The sequence below is a fragment of the Podarcis melisellensis genome, assembly GCF_964234715.1.
Source record: "Podarcis melisellensis genome assembly, chromosome: 8".
NCBI classification, from domain to species: domain Eukaryota; kingdom Metazoa; phylum Chordata; class Lepidosauria; order Squamata; family Lacertidae; genus Podarcis; species Podarcis melisellensis.
In genome coordinates, this window is record NC_138540.1 from 7198740 (window position 1) to 7217072 (window position 18333).

Sequence of the window (18333 nt, forward strand, 5' to 3'; positions counted from 1 at the left end):
GATAAGGAGACCCCCAAGTGCCCCCAAACCTTCCCTTCCATTACACCCCGTCCGCTGGGCATGGGGATCGGGTTTTCCCAACGCAGGAGCCAGCCTGGAAACCCACCTGAGTCACCATTCCTGCTCTCCTACTGGGTCAGCAGGGGAAAGAGGGGGACTTGTCACAATTTCACAAATCCCCACATATGTAAATTAAGAGGCTTGCCAGCCCTAGTCAAACCCCACGTAGGGCAATGCAGCCCAGCCAATGAGAGAAACAGGAAGCGGGTTGCGGTGATGCAAAGGAGGAAGTTTGGTTCCGGTCGTGACCACAGCCGCGCAGCGACCGCGCACCCAGGAGTGCCCAGCAATGCGCTCAGACAGAGCATCTGTGACGTCCGACTTTTGCTCAAGGGGTACTTGGAATCCTGACCAGGCTGTGGCTTTTGGGATTCAGGCCAGGCCGTCGCCAGCGGGACTGTGGGGTGAGATGGGTGAATCTCTGAGTCACCCTAATTGCTGGAGCACAATAGAACATAAGAAGCTGCCTAATGTTGAGTCAGACCCTTGGGGTCCCTCTAGCTCAGTATTGTCTACACGGATTGGCAGCAGCCACTCTCTAGGACAGGGTTAGGCAACCTAAGGCCCAGGGGCCGGATCTGGACCAATCACCTTCTAAATCCGACACACGGACGGTCCGGGAATCAGTGTGTTTTTACTTGAGTAGAATGTGTCCTTTTATTTAAAATGCATCTCTGGGTTATTCGTGGGGCATAGGAATCCGTTCATTTCCCCCCAAAAAAATACTGGCCACATGACCCAGGAGCTGTACGCCGGCTCCCTCGGCCCAGTGGCGTAGCGTGGGGAGTGCAGGAGGGGCCGGCCGCACCAGGCGCAACATCTGGGGGTTAGGGTTAGGGGGCGCAAATCCACGGGTTAGGGGGCGCAAATCCACGGGTTAGGGGGCGCAAATCCACGGGTTAGGGGGCGCAAATCCACGGGTTAGGGGGTGCAAATTACTTGCCTTGCCCCGGGTGCTGACAACCCACGCTACGCCACTGCCTTGGCCAGTAAAGCGAGACGAGCGCCGCAACCCCAGAGTCGGCCACAACTAGACCTAATGGTCAGGGGTCTCTTTACCTTTACTCTCTCTGCCCTACATGGAGCTGCTGGGGATTGAACTTGGGAACTTCCGCATGCAAGGCGGCTGCTGTACCACTGAGCTACCACGGAAACCCATGGGCAGGAATGCTCATACAGTGCTGTTGTTCATTGTGTCTCGTTTGGACACACATCCCCCTTGAGAATGCACGAGCCACGCTGGCATTTCAGCAAGCAGCGCATGCCCATCCACTGAGCCGCCAGTCATAGCAAACCTAGGTGTGCTGCATTAACAAGGCCGTGGGTTGGGGGCTCAGTCTGGGTGATGCCCTGAGACCCTCCCCATTCTCAGGAGCCTGTATCGGTGGGGGTAGAAGGTATGAGACCAAGCTTGCCAAACCAGCCCCTTTGTCTAGGACGGTAATGGTTTTTAGCTGACTGGTTAAGCACCACAATGAGCATAATCAAAGGAGCTGCTCTGCGCCATCAAACAAATGGGTGGGCCAGCTAATGGCGCCTTCCCATTTGGGGGATGCTCCCATGCTCTTGAATTCTGATGCTGGAGGAGACTCTTGAGAGTCCCATGGACTGCAAGAAGATCAAACCTCTCCATTCTTAGGGAAATCAGCCCTGAGTGCTCACTGACAATTAAACCACTTCGAAACCAGTTTGTTATATTATAGAGGTTTAATGTGGGGTGCCTCTTGCTCACAGCAAGGAATTCTGGAGGGATAAGACCTGAGAAACCTCTGAGGCCCCCTCAGCTTACATATTGTTAGTTCTGAGTAGACATTTTTTGAAAGAAAATATCAGAGTAGATCTGTGCATGGTTTGAAGCTCAACATAAAAAAAACGAAGATCGTGGCCACTGGTCCCATCACCTCCTGGCAAATAGAAGGGGGAGAAATGGAGGCAGTGAGAGATTTTACTTTCTTGGGCTCCATGATCACTGCAAATGGTGACAGCAGTCACGAAATTAAAAGACGCCTGCTTCTTGGGAGAAAAGCAATGACAAACCTAGACAGCATCTTAAAAAGCAGAGACATCACCTTGCCAACAAAGGTCCGTCTAGTTAAAGCTCTGGTTTTCCCAGTAGTGATGTTTGGAAGTGAGAGCTGGACCATAAAGAAGGCTGATTGCAGAAGAATTGATGCTTTTGAATTATGGTGCTGGAGGAGACTCTTGAGAGTCCCACGGACTGCAAGATCAAACCTCTCCAATCTGAAGGAAATCAGCCCTGAGTGCTCACTGGAAGGACAGATCCTGAAGCTGAGGCTCCAAGACTTTGGCCACCTCATGAGAAGAGAAGACTCCCTGATGTTGGGAAAGATGGAGGGCACAAGGAGAAGGGGACGACAGAGGACAAGATGGTTGGACAGTGTTCTTGAAGCTACCAGCATGAGTCTGACCAAACTGTGGGAGGCAATGGAAGGCAGGAGTGCCTGGCATGCTCTGGTCCATGGGGTCACGAAGAGGCGGACACGACTAAACGACTAAGCAACAACTCCCAATGCTCTCCTTCATTTTAGAAGACATCTGAAGGCCGCCCTGTTTAGGGAAGCTTTTAGTGTTTGATGTATTGCAGTATTTTAGTATTTTTTTGGAAGCCGCCCAGAGTGACTGGGGAAGTCCAGCCAGATGGGTGGGGTATAAATAAATTATTATTATTATTATTATTTAGATTACTGGGTGGGAAGCCACATGAAAGAAGTGGGGGTGCAGGAATACTACTTGACCTAACCCCCCAACCTAGCCATTGGTTCCTCACCAGCTAGGCCCCCTGGGATGCCGGAAAAATCCCAAAACAGCCTGATTACATCACACAGCAGAACCAAAGTTCTTAAAAGCCTCCAGGATGTCACTTCTTGTGGTATTCTTGTTATTTGCCTCTACTGAGCACAGCAAATCCCCACAAAATTCTGCGCTTTCACAATTTGTGTTGTTGTGCTCATTTTGCAACGCAACCGCTTCCTGTTCATGGAAGCAGGAAGGAAAGGACTTCCTTTTCGCCGCTTTCGAAACGCCCAGGTACGAGAGGGAAGTTTGTTTGCATGAGCACGTCTTCTTCCGTTGCCGAGAAACAGATAAGAGGAGCATCCCTGCTGTAGCAGAGACCACTTCACAGCAAGAGGAGCAGCTTAGAAGGCCAGAAATCCTCTGTTCTGGAAAAAGACCGGCGTGGCCTCCTTGGACAGGTAAAACGTCTACATTGCTTTGCAGGGAGGTCGTCTTGAGGAATATGTCTGCCTCATTAAATGTCAGCCAAGAGGTTCTGCATGGATTAAACGGACCCCCAGGCAGACATCTGGCTTAGGGGTCCATGTGAAAATGGGATGGTTTAGGAGTCAGAACTCTAAGAAGCTGTAGTTAAGTGGTAGAGGATTTTGCCTTGCCAGCAAGCATCTTCTTGCAAGTGTGGGAGAGACTCCTACCTCAAACTCCACAGAGCCACTGCCAGTCAGATATTATGGAGCCAGGTAGACCCAGTTCTCTGACTCTGTGAAAGGCAGGTTCCTATGAAGCAGAGAAGGAGGAACCGGTTTGCAGTGGCGTAGCGTGGGTTGCCAGCACCCGGGGCAAGGCAAGTAATTTGCGCCCCCTAACCCATGGATTTGCGCCCCCTAACCCTACCCCCCAGATGTTGTGCCCGGTGCGGCCGGCCCCCCCTGCACCCCCCACGCTACGCCACTGCCGGTTTGAGGGGGGAAGCTGGCCCAGCCTGAGCCAGATCATCTCATGAATGGCAGGGCAGAGAGGACCCTGCCAACCCTGACTTTGGGAAAAGATACCCCACAGCAACTGCCTTGAGAAGACTGGAGGGGTCTAATGATGATGATGATGATGATGATGATGATGATGATGATGATGATGATTATTCTTATTATTATTATTATTATTATTATTATTATTATTTTATACCCCACCCATCTGGTTGGGTTTCCCCAGCCACTCTGGACTGCTTCCGACCTAATATTAAAAACAATACAGCATCAAACATTAAAAACTTCCCTAAACAGGGCCACCTTCAGTTGTCTTTTAAAAATAAAATAGAAGAAGAAGAGTTTGGATTTGATATCCCGCCTTTCACTCCCTTTAAGGAGTCTCAAAGCGGCTAACATTCTCCTTTCCCTTCCTCCCCCACAACAAACACTCTTGCCTTGACATCTGGTGGGAGGGAGTTCCACAGGGCAGGCGCCACTACCGAGAAGGCCCTCTGCCTGGTTCCCTGTAACCTCACTTCTCGCAGCGAGGGAACTGCCAGAAGGCCTTCGGAGCTGGACCTCAGTGTCCGGGCTGAACGATGGGAGTGGAGACTCTCCTTCAGGTATACAGGGCTGAGGCTGTTTAGGGCTTTAAAGGTCAGCACTTTGAATTGTGCTCGGAGCCAATGTAGGTCTTTCAGGACCGGTGTTATGTGGTCTCGGCGGCCGCTCCCAGTCACCTGTCTAGCTGCCACATTCTGGATTAATTGCAGTTTCCAAGTCACCTTCAAAGGCAGCCCCACGTAGAGCGCATTGCAGTAGTCCAAGCGGGAGGTAACCAGAGCATGCCCCACTCTGGCAAGACAGTCTGCGGTCAAAGGGGAGACTTGCAGGTTTCATGAAGAGACCTCAACCTTCTTTAGCTGTGATTCCTGCATGGGGTTGGGCTCGATGACCCACTGGATCCCTTCCCAGTCTACAGTTCTTGATTCATCCCCAAATGGTCAGCCCTGCTTTGCCTGACCCTTCAGAATGCAAGGCTGCCTTCAACCACTCGGCTAGTACTATGGCTTGCAGTATATCTCAGGCCCACGGAGATATGGTAATTTATTTGCATGGTCATTGGTTGGGTGTTATTGGAGAAGAGAGAGCAACATGCCCATGGCCACCTGACAGTCTGCCTTGATGCTCCAGCCCAAAGGAATGTAAGAAACTGGGCCATTGACTGGCAGCTGCCCTCCAAGATTTCAGGCAGGGGTCTCTTCCAACCCTACCTGGAGATGCTAGCAGGGAGTGAATCTGGGACCTTCTGCTTGCCTGGCAAGTGCTCTAACCACTAGGTTATCTTCCCGGGTCTGTCCTTCTCTGCAGAAGCTCTGCAGCTCCTCGCAGAAGACTCTGGGAAGTCTGCAAGCTGAAATTCCTCGTGCAAACTAAAGTTATTTGAAGGCACTTCTGCTCTTGACCTGCCTGCTTTCCTTTTTCTTGCATGCTCAAGAGTTCTCTTCACTCCCCAAAATTCTCTCTTTCCCTCTGCAGGCTGGAGATGAACGTTTGTGGGAATTAGAGGAGGGTGCTAAGTAAGAGTCAGGAGACTGGGCAACTGTCCTCAGCAAAGGCTCTGACTTAAATCACATCGAAATTCTCTTGAGTTTCTCCGTGGTTAAGGGAATTGCTTGTTTTCAGACAACAAAGATCATAAACTCCACCTTTGTTTAAGTAATTTGCTTGAGCTGCTCATGTTTGCTGCCCTGCTTTGTATTCTGTGGGACCACAACAGCCGTACGAACACCTTTCCTGCGGCTCCTCGTCATCTGTCCACACAGTGTGCCCATAGTTTCAATCGCAATCTTGTTCGTCTGGTTACAAAACAGCGGCTTCGCTTCTCCTTCCTCTGAAGGTGCTCCAGTGTGAGACTCTTTTGCTAACTTCCGTAAATTTCTTTCTTCTCCCTAGATCAAAAGCCCCCATGTCTAGAGTGCCTGAGTGCGAAGAGGAGGCGATGGACTTCTGCAGGTAACCACCACTGATGGCCGCAGGCTGTGAAGCTGTGCTGGGTGCTCAGGAACAGACAGACAGACAGACAGACAGACAGACAGACAGACAGACAGACAGACAGACAGACGCATACATACACACGATATAGTATTATTGACTTATAGGCCAAAAATGACACCCCAAGGCAGCTCACAAACAATGCAAATGCAAACATGCCAGTGCAAACAAAATAATTCAATAAAAATCAGACTAAATCTGAATATTCCAAACAGCAAATACAACATCCAGAAAGGCAACAAATTATTCCCTGTGAAATTAGCAATTAGAAATTAGCACTTAAGCAGCAGCTCCCCCTTATCTAGGTCCAAGGCAGGTGGAACAACTGGTGCCCCCGATGTTTCCCGCAGAGATTAATCACGCCACTATGACTGCCACCTGCTTCTCAGGTCCAGATATTGATTGATTGTGTGGATTCCTTAGCCCAATGGTTCCCAACATAAACTCACCCCCAGTGCTCCCCCCCCCTATAAAAAGCGTTGTTCATAATAGTGGTTTGCATGACCCAGAAAGGAAGATAATAGCACAATTAGCATTCAAAACAGTAAGAAATTGTTTACACGTTTGTTCAGCATCCAATTCAAACTATTCTGTTTAATTGATTCGACAAAACTGGTGAACGATCCAGTGACGCCAGCTTGCATAGACGGATTGTCATTTATACCTCAGGTGCCTCCCTGCCCCTCTTGACTCTTAGTGTGCACACACACACACACACACACACACCACCACCACCCGCTTTGAGAACCACTGAGCTAGACCCATTTTAATCCAGCTTTTGGTCTGGACATGGGCCAGAAGTTGTCAGTGTTGTTTTTTGCTGGATATAGACACATAAAAAAAAAACATTTCAGGAAAATGTGTTGTAAAGCTCATAATGTGAAATCATATTGCGAAAAGATCGAACTCTATAGCGCCATCTGGTGTCACAGCATTATAACGCATTTAAAACGCTTTAAAAAAACAAAAACTAATGTAGCTGAGTCCCTGGTAGAAGATCTACTATAGGAACTGGACAGGGGGATTCTGTGTGTGTGTGTATCTCTATTGATCCCGCTGGACATGATATTCTTCTGGACAACCAGGGTGGGCGAGATCTGGTGCGAAAATGGCCTTTGCCTTTCCTAAAGAGGCTGTTCCAGAAGGTGTCGCCCGGGGTTTGTTTGCCCAACACCTTGGCTCCCCTTACAATGCCAGCAAATACCCCAAGAAATGTGCCGTGCGTGATGCTCGTATCCAGACTAGTTCCAGTGATGATGCCTGGGAGTCTCTGACCTCCTTCTCTTCCTTTCTGCTTGCAGTGTGGACGAGATGCAGTTCTACGAAGAGGACCGGCCTTCGCTGGCCAAGGTAAGGAATTTCTCCAGGCTACTTCTGTTCAAGAAAACTACTCTGTCCCTTCCTGATCATGAGCAGAAATGAACATCTGAAAAGGGCTTAGTCAGCCAGATGGCTGGATCTGCAGAACAACCTCCAAGCAAGAAGGCCATTTGCCTTTCAAGGAGGCTGGACACCCCATGGTGGTTATCACCATTAGAAGAATTACCAGTGGAAAAAATAAGTATGGAAAAAGAATGGCCAACATATAGGGAACTGTTAATCGAGGAGGGAAATCAATTGAGAGTAAAAAAATAAACTAAAATGAGGATATGGCATTTCTTAACTAATTGGCTCCAATATTATCAATTAAATGGCATTTTTAGATTGAACAAAGGAGTCAGCTTTTTCAACTGAACATAGTGCAGAAAGAACTGTTAGATAATAATGGATAAGTTCTGCCAAAAATGTATAAATTGTTTCTGGAACGGGAAGCAAAAGATTAGAAAGTCTGTGTAATAATACACTGGGCAAAAGATGTGGGATAGAATATACAATTTGCTTCATGGGGGAAGTTACGGAATAAGGACTTAAAATTTACAGCTCGCTGTACGTTAAAAGAGAATTATATAAAGATGATGTGTAGTTGGTATTTGACTCCTATAAGACTAGCGAAAATGTATAAGAACACAACATGTTGGAGGTGTTGGACTTGCAAAATAGCTAGACAACTCCTCCCTGAAGAGCAATGAGTGTTGCCTGGTGCCCTCAGCACTTTGCCTTATTTATTTAATATCATAAAATTTCAGGCACCGGAAAGAGTACTGCCTGGTGTCAATAAGCAGGGAGTTCCAGAGTTCAGGGGCCACCACAGGGAAATAATCAAGTCCTTACAATTGCGGTATGAGACTTCTTGTCCCCAGGTGGACAGGAGGGCACTTTGCTGCTGATGGTTTGACTTCAGCTGAGGTCTGCTTTGCTCCCCCACCCCAGGAGGCCTTCCCAGGGCTGAACCATCCTGCCTGCAAAGTGGGCATTCAGGTGAAGATCGCCAATAGCCCTTCATCTCTGGGCTTCCAGAAGGCAGCGATCATTATGGTGGCGATTGAGAGGATGAAGAAGAAGAAGACCTCCAAAGCCAGGGCGCTTTTCACAGATGACGACCTGATGGACATCATCAATTCCGTCTTAGGTACAGTATGGAACACCAGCTGGCTGCCATATTGGGTGTGATCCTGATGGGAATCCCCAGCAAGGAGCCTACCTAGAGCCACTTACTGTAGCAGGAGGTGGTTGAAGGACAAAGCACTTTATTCCATTTGTTGGCCAAGCAGACCCAACTGGAAGCTGCTGTCGTGTCGCTGTTCTTTTCCGCCATCCCTCTGGCTTTAGAGGGAAGCAACAGCCTTTGGACTGCAGGACCCTTCAAAATAATAATAATAATTTATTATTCATACCCCGCCCATCTGGCTGGGTTTCCCCAGCCACGCTAGGCGGCTTCCAACTGAATATTAAAAACAAGAGAGCATCAGACATTAAAAACTTCCCTAAACAGTTTACTTTGAGGCGGATCAGGGACACACAGAGGCCATGATCTCTTCCTGCTTGCCTAAACACTTTTGGGAGTTAGCACTGAATAAGATGTGGGCAAGGGACACAGGCAACGCTGTGGGTTAAACCACAGAGCCTAGGGCTTGCCGAGCAAAAGGCCAGTGGTTCGAATCCCTGCCACGGGGTGAGCTCCCATTGCTTATTCCCTGCTCCTTCCAACCTAGCAGTTCAAAAGCACGTCAGAGTGCAAGTAGATAAATAGGTACCACTATGGTGGGAAGGTAAACGGCGTTTTCGTGCACTGCTCTGGTACGCCAGAAGCGGCTTAGTCATGCTGGCCACATGACCCGGAAGCTGTACGCCGGCTCCCTCAGCCAGTAAAGCACCGCAACCCCAGAGTTGGCCATGACTGGACCTAATGGTCAGGGGTCCCTTTAAGATGTGGGCAGAGGTAGAGGAAGGGGGCGGGGGGCGGGCCACCCCGGGTGTCACCATTGAGGAGGTGACAAAATGCCGGGTGGCACTCACCACGGGCCTGCAGTGTGCCCGAGCCACGCGTCTCTCCTGGGTGTGACACAGTGGCTTGGGTGTCCGCAGGCTCTGCGCTGCCCCAAATGGTCCACCCACCGCCTCCCCCTCAGCTATAGGGCAACTGAGTGGGACTCCTCAGAGGCCCCATGGAGCGTCCTGCCCTGGCTTGCCCAGCCCCACAGGTGGTTGGCCGCACTCCTGGGCGCAGGGCACGCACGCCACCCCAGGCGCCCAATCGGCTTGTTCCACCGCTGGATGTGGGGGCAAAAAAAGAGAACAGCTCTGGCTTGGTAAGGGTGGGGGCAGCGGCAGGTGGGGTGTCACTGCTAAAGAATCATTGCAACCCAGCTTTTGTTTAAAAGCCTTTGATGGAGAGAGCTGACCACCTTCTGAGATCATACGTTCCACCGAAGAACAGCTCTTACTGTTGCGTTGCAAGTCTTGACCCAGAGTGTCTTTTCCTCTTCAGAACCAGTTGACTTTGACACCTGCGAATGCACCTATGCCACAGATCCCATCTACCACCTCAGCAGGAGCATCTCCTGCAACATCCGAGACGTCAACCAGAAGTCCCTTGTCCTGAACGGGACAACCCAGCTGTTGGCCTTGGAGCTCCAACAGGCGGACATCAGCAAAGAAGGTAGGAACCCCCATCCTTGATGTTCCTCACCAGCCATCTCCTACGGGTGGCCAGTCCTAGCCGGGCTGAAACGTTTCTTGCTATTAATCCTGTGTCTTCACATTTTCCAGCGAGGGTGAAAATGTACGTCTATCGGCCGAAAATCGAGGAAGGCGTAGCGAAGATCCCCATCGCCCTGAAAATCAAAGGGAAGGAGCTGTACCTGTCTTGCGTGCAGAGCGGAGACCAACCAGCGCTTCAGCTGGAGGTGAGAGGTTCCTTCACAGCTTATGTTTCCGGTTACTGAAAATCCCAAAAGGAGGAAGGGCTCTTGTGCTTGGATCCTGCTAGCTGGTTGCCCACAGTGAGAACAGGATACTGAACCATTGGCCTGATCCAGCAGGTTCTTCTTTCGTTGTTGCAATGGTCAGAGTAAACAGCTCAGGACCGCAGTACCTAAAGGACCACCTCTCTCCATATGAACCCACCCAGACCCTGAGTTCATCTTCCGAGGCCCTTCTACACATGCTTCCTCCTTGAGAAGTCCAGGGGGAAGCAATGCAAGAACAGGGCCTTTTCCGCAGTGGCTCCCCATTTGTGGAATGCTCTCCCCAGGGAGGTTCACCAGGCACTTTCATTATCCACCTTTAGGCACCAGGCAAAAACATTCCTATTTAACTAGGACTTTGGCCAATTGACATCCCTTTAAAAATGTGTTGAGGAGGGGGCGGTTATTGGGTTTTCTTGTTTTTACTATGTATTTTGTGGGGTTTTTTGTTGTGGTTTTATGTTGTTAACCACCCTGAAACCTAGTGGTGATGTGGAGCTAGTGTAGGCGCCTTGGAAAGTGGATTTCCTTAGATGTAATCTCATCTTTTCCACCCGCAGGAGGCCAGCATCGAAGGGGACCTCGACAAATCCGACAAAGGGCGCTTCCTCTTCTACAGAGTTGCAGTTGGGGACTACACCAGATTCGAGTCAGCTGCCTTTCCTCAGTGGTACATCTGCACATCTGCCCAGGTCAACAAAGCTGTCAGCGTGACAAACCGGATCGGGGAGGTCTCCATCGTGGATTATATTGTCACATAAAACGCGCAAGACGCGCAGAACCCTTACATGCGCCTTTGGACAAATTTCAGCCTCCTGACTCTGTGACAAGGAAAGTCCCGTCACTGAGACAACACAACACCTGCCTCCTTTCTCTGGAAGGACTTGGCAGTTGCCAAGAAAGCAGTGGATAATGAGGACCACAGTGGGCTGGACTAAATGGCCCTTCCAGGTCTCTTTCGACTCTGCCGTTCTCTGTTGTATATTTATTGAAAGTATTTAATAATAATTTAATAAATCTTAATAAATTATCTGGTATGTAAGGTTGGCTTCTAACTGCTGTTTGTAAATTGTACCTCCGACACCCAACTGAAGGAGCCAGACGGGAAGAGAAGGGCCTTCTGAAAGAGGGTGGGGGTGTCCCTTTAGCCAGACCCCCCAAGAGGGAGAGGCTGGCCTGGAGCCAAGGCAGCCCAAGAGTGCTGGGATTCACAGGAATGCTGTGTAAGTAAGTCTGCAGGCTTCAGTTTTCAACAGGCTGATGCAATACTCTCTGTGGAATGTGATTGGCTGTCACCGGTTTAAAAGAAAAGCCTGTTCAACAGTAAGAGTGGTGCTGTGGTGCTGTGGTGTAGATGAGTGTGGAGTCTACTTTTGCCTCAAGGTGCAGGTACTCTGTCTGAACTGCTTCTGTAGACATTTGTATATATATTTGTTGTTGTTTAGTCATTCAGTCATGTCCGACTCTTCGTGACCCCCTGGACCAGAGCACGCCAGGCACTCCTGTCTTCCACTGCCTCCCGCAGTTTGGTCAAACTCATGTTCGTAGCTTTGAGAACACTGTCCAACCGTCTCGTCCTCCATCGTCCCCTTCTCCTTGTGCCCTCCATCTTTCCCAACATCAGGGTCTTTTCCAGGGAGTCTTCTCTTCTCATGAGGTGGCCAAAGTATTGGAGCCTCAGCTTCACGATCTGTCCTTCCAGGGAGCCCTCAGGGCTGATTTCCTTCAGAATGGAGAGGTTTGATCTTCTTGCAGTCCATCGGCCTCTCAAGAGTCTCCTCCAGCACCAGAATTCAAAAGCATCCATTCTTCGGCGATCAGCTTTCTTTATGGTCCAGCTCTCACTTCCATATATATATATATCACATTACTAAATACTGCACTAAAGAACCTGGGACTCTGAGCATTCTGCTAAAAGCGCCACAAGGAATTCGCAACAGGGTTATGGGCCCAGCACGCTTCCGCTGCGCAAGAGTCCAGGTAGCAGTTATCTAGCCGTGGGTGCTGGAGGTGAGCTGCAGGGATGGAGCAGTCCAGAGCTGGCGTGTTGCTGGAGAAGCTGACAGCCACAAACTACAGCATCTGGTCGGTCCGCATGCAACACTTCCTCAAGCGTGAGGGCCTGTGGAAAGTGGTGGAAGATCCACCGCAGCCGCCTGAGGAGGAGGAGGAGGAGGAGGAGGAGGAGGAGGACGATGATGAAAAGCTGGCACTAGTGGAGGCCCAGCTAGAAAAGTATGAGAAAGCTTTGGCTATGGTCATCCTTGGAGTGGACGACAGCCAGCTAGTTTACGTAGCTGACAAGGTGGCGGCAAGTGAGGCGTGGAATGCGCCCAAGGCTGTCCATGTGTGAGAGACAGCTGGCTCACTGATAACACTGAAACCAGGAGAATGTACCGGTGTCAGAAGAAACCGGGGGACTCCCTGGTGAACCACCTAAAATTCCTAACAGGCTGTTTCCAGGAGCTAGCCTTAAGAGGGGGAAGAGGACAAAGTCTTTATAGTCCTGAGTTCCCTTGATGACAGCTATGATATGCTGGTCAATTCCCTCGAGTCGGTAGAAACTGATAAGCTGACTCTGGAATACGTTACCAGACAGTTGTATGCCGAGGAGGACAGGCACGCAGAGCGAAAGATGACCTCAGCCCAGCTGTTGGAGCATCCCAGAGGGAACAACAGCCAGGAAAAGCAGAGGAGTCGGGAGCTGGGAAACAGTCAGGAGGAACTGCTGCAGAGTCCTTGTTTGCCCCCCTGATTCACTCCTATGTGCCCGGATTTGAGGCTGCCTGTTAACCCAGTGTCTGGTCTGGAGGTGATGGTGCTAGGTACCATATCTGCCCACAATTAAACATCTGCCTCACACAATTTGCTCTCAGGTGCCAGGGCCCAGCCTGCCGTGTATAGCAAAGGCCTGGTTGGGTAAGCTGGGTGGCCCAATGTACCCTGTGCATGTACTATGGAACTCTCTGCCACAGGAGGCTTTCCTCTTCTCTCCTCCTGCCCCCCCCCCATAGCAATATACCACAGCTTCTATAGCCTACATAAAGGTAAAGGGACCCCTGACCATTAGGTCCAGTCATGGCCGATTCTGGGGTTGCGGCGCTCATCTCGCTTTACTGGCCGAGGGAGCCGGCGTACAGCTTCCGGGTCATGTGGCCAGCATGACTAAGCCACTTCTGGCGAACCAGAGCACGGAAACGCCGTTTACCTTCCCACCGGAGTGGTACCTATTTATCTACTTACACTTTGATGTGCTTTTGAACTGCTAGGTTGGCAGGAGCAGGGACCAAGCAACGGGAGCTCACCCTGTCGCAGGGATCTGAACTGCCGACCTTCTGATCGGCAAGTCCTAGGCTCTGTGAGTTTAACCCACAGCGCCACCCGCGTCCCTTGGACACCAAGCTAAACGGCTTTAACAGATGATCAGGAAAATTCATGGAGGAGGAGAGGACTCTTGATGGCTACAAGCCACAATGCCTATGCTGTGCCTCCGCAATCAGAGGTACCAATGCTTCTGAACAGCAGTTGCTGGAAACCACAGGAGGGGAGAGTGTTGGCCACTGTGAGAACAGGATGCTGGACTGATCCAGCAAGCTCTTCTCGGGGTCGTAGGGTCTTAACACCTTTGCAGGTCAGAGGAGCAGTGTCTCATGGTGAAAGGCAGGTTAAAAAAACAAACCCATCCATTTATCTCCCCTGCTAGGAAGCCAACCTGCACTGGGTCTGGGTTAAAGGGGATGGGGATGTTGTTAGTGAACCATCCCAGCAGGCCGCCTCAGAACTTCCTGGTGTCCTGGTCAACCCTGGGCTGTCTCCGTACATCACCCACCTGGCCATAGCTGTCAACTTACAGATTTGAAAATAAGAGACCAGCAGCCTCGAAAATAAGGGATCAGCAGCCAAAATAAGGGATTTTGCTATTGTAAAGAGTTACATACACTGGTAGGATTGACAGATGCTGTCAATCAGGCATGAGGCGGTTGCGGCGCCGCGTCAGCCGCTGAAGCACCGCCCTTCTGCATCCCTCCCCATCCCATCCTCTTCCTCCTCCCTCAGGCCGCCTCCTCAGCTGCCACCACCGCTGCCGCCTCCAGCCTCGTGGGCGGCGTGGGCAAGAGTCTCTCTCCCTCCCCCCTCTCTCAGGCGGGGAAGGGCCGATGGAAATCCTCGCGCCAGGATGACGGTGCCAGTGCGCGCTCTCTCGCGCGCGGCGAAGGACACCATGCCGCTGCCTCCCTCCTGAGCCAGGCAAGCATTAAACCCAGGAAATTTAAGGGGCATCATCAATAAGGGACAGCAGCGGGACACGGAGCTGGGATAAGGGAGTTTCCTGCCAAATAAGGGACGCTTGACAGCTATGCACCTGGCCCTTGTGGAGAGACATCACCTCAACCTGGTCTTTGCCACAGAGTGGATCAGTGGCACGATGCTGACTGGAGGGGGAGTTCATGGTCAGTTCTTTTTTTTGTCCAAATTTTTTTTATTCATTTTATCACACAGATAAAAAAACACAAACAGAAAAGACAAACAATACAAACAAATTCTTGTCATATTCTTATTTTTCTAAACATTAAATGGGCTTCCCCAAATCCCACCTATCTGATTTTCATTTTACTTCATCTTTAGCAGTTTACATATATTATAATTTCTAACCATCTTTTTTTCTCTCCACACTTACTTTAACCACAAAGAAACTTCACATTTTATCACTTATAAAATACACTATCTTCTACTTCTAACCCTACCGCCTATATCCACTTCCAAAGCTATTCTAAGATTTAAATATTAACATATTTTTTCAAATATTCCTTAAACTTCTTCCAATCTTCTTCCACCGCCTCATCTCTCTGGTCTCCCAGTCAGTTCGGCAAGTTCCATATAGTCCATCATCTTCATCTGCCATTCTTCAATAGTTGTTAAATCTTGTTTCTTCCAATTCTTCGCTAGCAATATTCTCGCAGCTGTTGTGGCATACAGAAAAAAGTAACATCCTTTTTGAAGATTTCACCCCCCCATTATACTAAGTAAAAAGGCTTCTGGTTTTTAAATAAATGTGTTTTTCAACACTTTTTTCAATTCATTACACGGTTAGTTCTTTTCATGGACGGGTCACAACCTGGTAAGGTTTGGACTGTGCATGGCTCCTCCGCTCTGCCAGGGGTAGGGGATCCACTGAGATGATCTGCCCCTGGAGACTTATGGGGCCTGGTAGGTTCCTGAGTGATCCCAGGAGTTCCTGGTCCACATGACCAGAACACCCTTTCAAGGCTCTTGTCTCTGCAATGGAGAGGGGGGGGCATTGGCAGTGCCCTCGCCATGCTTTGGGATGAAGTCAGGGCTGAGCCAGGAAGTTTGCTGCTTGCCTGACAAAAACCAGAAAATGCAACACACACACCACTGCTGCCTCCTCCACAGCCCCCCCCCCCAATTACTGCCTCCTCTGCAACCCCCCCGGCACTACTTCCATCTCTGCAATCCCCGTGGGCACAGCACACAAACACAGAAGCAAAGCCTCCTCCACTGGGCTGAGATGCTGGAGTGTATTGCTACCACACCAACAGTATGGCATAGTGGTTAGAGTGTTGGACTAGGACCTGAGAGACTTGGGCTCGAATCCCCACTCAGCCACGAAGCTCGGTGGGGGCCAGTCGCTGCCTCTCGGACTAGCCTACCTCACAGGGTTGTTGTTGTGGGTGTTAAATAAGGAGAGGGGGAACCACATATGCCACCGTTTGTTTGTTTGTTTGTTTGATTGATTGATTGATTGATTGGTTGGTTGGTTATTGTTTAAAGCATTTGTACCCCAATCTTCAGCTGAAAAGGGTCCAAGAGCAGCTCCTGGGAGAAAAGGATGGGATAGAAATGCAATAAAGTTAATTAATTAAATCAGAATGCATGTAATCCTGTCTCAATTTAGCGTGCGTTCTCTCTCTCTCTCTCTCTCTCTCTATATATATATATATATATTAGCATGGGTAAGTTTCAGGCTAATCTGTATGTGCCTACTCAGCAATCCTGCCAGACTTTCGCCCCAGACTTCCTTATTTGCAGAGCTTCTATGTTTAAATAGTTGTATTTCTGAGTCTCACAGACTTGGGTTTTTCCTTCCGCTCCACTCGGTCTTCATTTCTCATGGGGGGGGGGAGTATGTGTGTGTGTGTGTGTGCATGCACGCAACAGCACGTCAGGGGGGAGTCCGTGCAGCCGTGTATCCGTGAAAGATAGATGGAAGGCATCTGGAGTGCATCTTTGCACGCACTCAGTTCACCACTGGCAAGGGACACGCTGGGATTACGTGCCTGACTGTTTAGCACAACAAATTTCCCAGTTGTGTCATCAATGAAACATTGGGGCTTAAATTTAAAAAAAATCCCTGTTCTTTTCCTTTCCCTGAATCAAAGCCTGTCCCTGCCTCCCTCATGCTAATCCAGGGTTTTTCCTGGAGAACCTGCCTGCAGCTGAAGATCCAGCTTCCATTGACCATCTCTCTGGTGAAAGCATCACACTCTAATGAAAGCATCACTCCTTCAGCTCTTCTGATCCCTGCCTGGTGTGCATGGCCATCTGGGCACTTCGACAAGCCTTAAATCCCATCAGCTTCTTGGTGCATGGAATGGGCATAGGGGTGCAGGTACCGTGTTGGCCTCGGGCAGCAAAATGTCTTGGACTGGCCCTGCTGGTTTCACAGCCCTGGTACCTTTCCAGGCCTTGCCTTGTCCCCTGGGAGCAACAGGGAGGGAAAGGTATCAGAGTTCTGCTCCTAGAATCATAGGAGAGTTGGAAGGAAATCCCAAGAGTCTACTCCAGGGGTTGTCAACCTGGTCCCTACTGGCCACTAGTGGACGTTTCGGGATTCTAAGTGGGCTGCAGGGGGTTCTACGGTGCAAGCTGAATCCTCCATCCATTGAGCACTGGTGGGCATTAAGGAAATTTTACCATCAAGAAAGATGCATTAGTGGGAGGTAGGTATAAAAAGGTTGACTACCCCTGGTCTAGTCCAGGGGTCAGCAAACTTTTTCAGCAGGGGGCCGGTCCACTGTCCCTCAGACCTTGTTGGGGGCCGGACTATATTTTGGGGAAAAACATGTACAAATTCCTATGCCCCACAAATAACCCAGAGATGCATTTTAAATAAAAGGACACATTCGACTAATGTAAAAACAAGCTGATTCCTGGACCGTCCACGGGCCGGATTCAGAAGGCGATTGGGCCGGATCCAGCCCCCAGGCCTTAGTTTGCCTACCCATGGTCTAGTCCAACCCTCTGCAATCACAGCTAATTGATGCTAGGGATGTGGTGAAAAAGGAAGCTTTTTGCTCTTTTAAGTTATTTATTTCATAAAATTTGCTTGTGGGGGACGGGACCCTCCAAGCGGTTTGCAAAGAAGATAAAATAGAATTATCACCAAAAAAAAATTACATATCAGAGCCAGCCACTGTCTGAAAATAACTCCGGCCTCCAGGATTGCGATGATCTGGCAAGGTTTACTGGCCCTCCAAATTGATGAATAACCTTCACTGAATGGATTGGCCATTAAATCGTACTCACTGCTTGCTCTAAATCACTGCTCTCTAGCAGCCCTGAGGCCATCTGCTTAAAAAGGAGCCGCATTAAGCCGCTGTCACATTTCGAATTACCGGAAATTTTGCGGTTTGGAAATATCACTTCCTGGCTGATCATCGTGCTTTTGTCAGCAGGCAATGACATAATCTTCGCTCAACAATAGCACTGAGAATCATTTATACTTCCTAGTAAAGAGCCTGGAGAATGTCTGCTCTGTGTATGTGTAGGTGGGGTGTGTGTGGACGTTTCCCCCCTTGCAATTTGCATAGAAGGAAAAGATTATTAGTAAGCATGCTTCTGGCTTTGCGGAGGAGTCTGCCCTTTGTGGGATTTCTAGCTTGTTGGAAAATGCCCTTCTTGACACACAGAGAGCAAAACTACCTCATAGAAAGAATTAGAAGGATCCCTAGGGACCACCTTGTCCAACCCCCTGCAAAGCAGAAATCACAGCTATGAATCCCAGTCCAACAGCCCAGTGGCGTAGCGTGGGGGGTGCAGGGGGGGCCGGCCGCACCAGGTGCAACAGCTGGGGGTTAGGGTTAGGGGGCGCAAATCCACGGGTTAGGGGGCGCAAATCCACGGGTTAG

The 18333-nt window shown here is 49.8% G+C and overlaps 1 protein-coding gene and 1 long non-coding RNA gene across 2 annotated transcripts in view; both read left to right on the forward strand.

Moving 5' to 3' along the window:
* The window catches only part of LOC309376583, a 181367-nt gene that overhangs the window by 102852 nt on the left and 60182 nt on the right, over positions 1 to 18333 (forward strand). The window lies entirely within an intron of this gene.
* On the forward strand, positions 3115 to 11198 carry IL1B (interleukin 1 beta). Its single transcript, XM_081923014.1, has 7 exons — positions 3115 to 3275; positions 5739 to 5798; positions 7139 to 7187; positions 8148 to 8346; positions 9706 to 9876; positions 9987 to 10123; positions 10744 to 11198. The coding sequence occupies exons 2-7, from the start codon at positions 5752 to 5754 to the stop codon at positions 10942 to 10944; spliced, it is 804 nt and encodes a 267-aa protein (XP_081779140.1). The 5' UTR covers positions 3115 to 3275; positions 5739 to 5751; the 3' UTR covers positions 10945 to 11198.

Excerpts from the sequence above, each read along its gene's own strand:
- IL1B (XM_081923014.1), top strand. The coding sequence starts at position 5,752 with ATGTCTAGAGTGCCTGAGTGCGAAGAGGAGGCGATGGACTTCTGCAG. Across the intron at positions 7,188-8,147 it reads ACCGGCCTTCGCTGGCCAAG|GAGGCCTTCCCAGGGCTGAA; the intron begins GTAAGGAATTTC and ends CCCCCACCCCAG. Across the intron at positions 8,347-9,705 it reads CATCATCAATTCCGTCTTAG|AACCAGTTGACTTTGACACC; the intron begins GTACAGTATGGA and ends TTTCCTCTTCAG.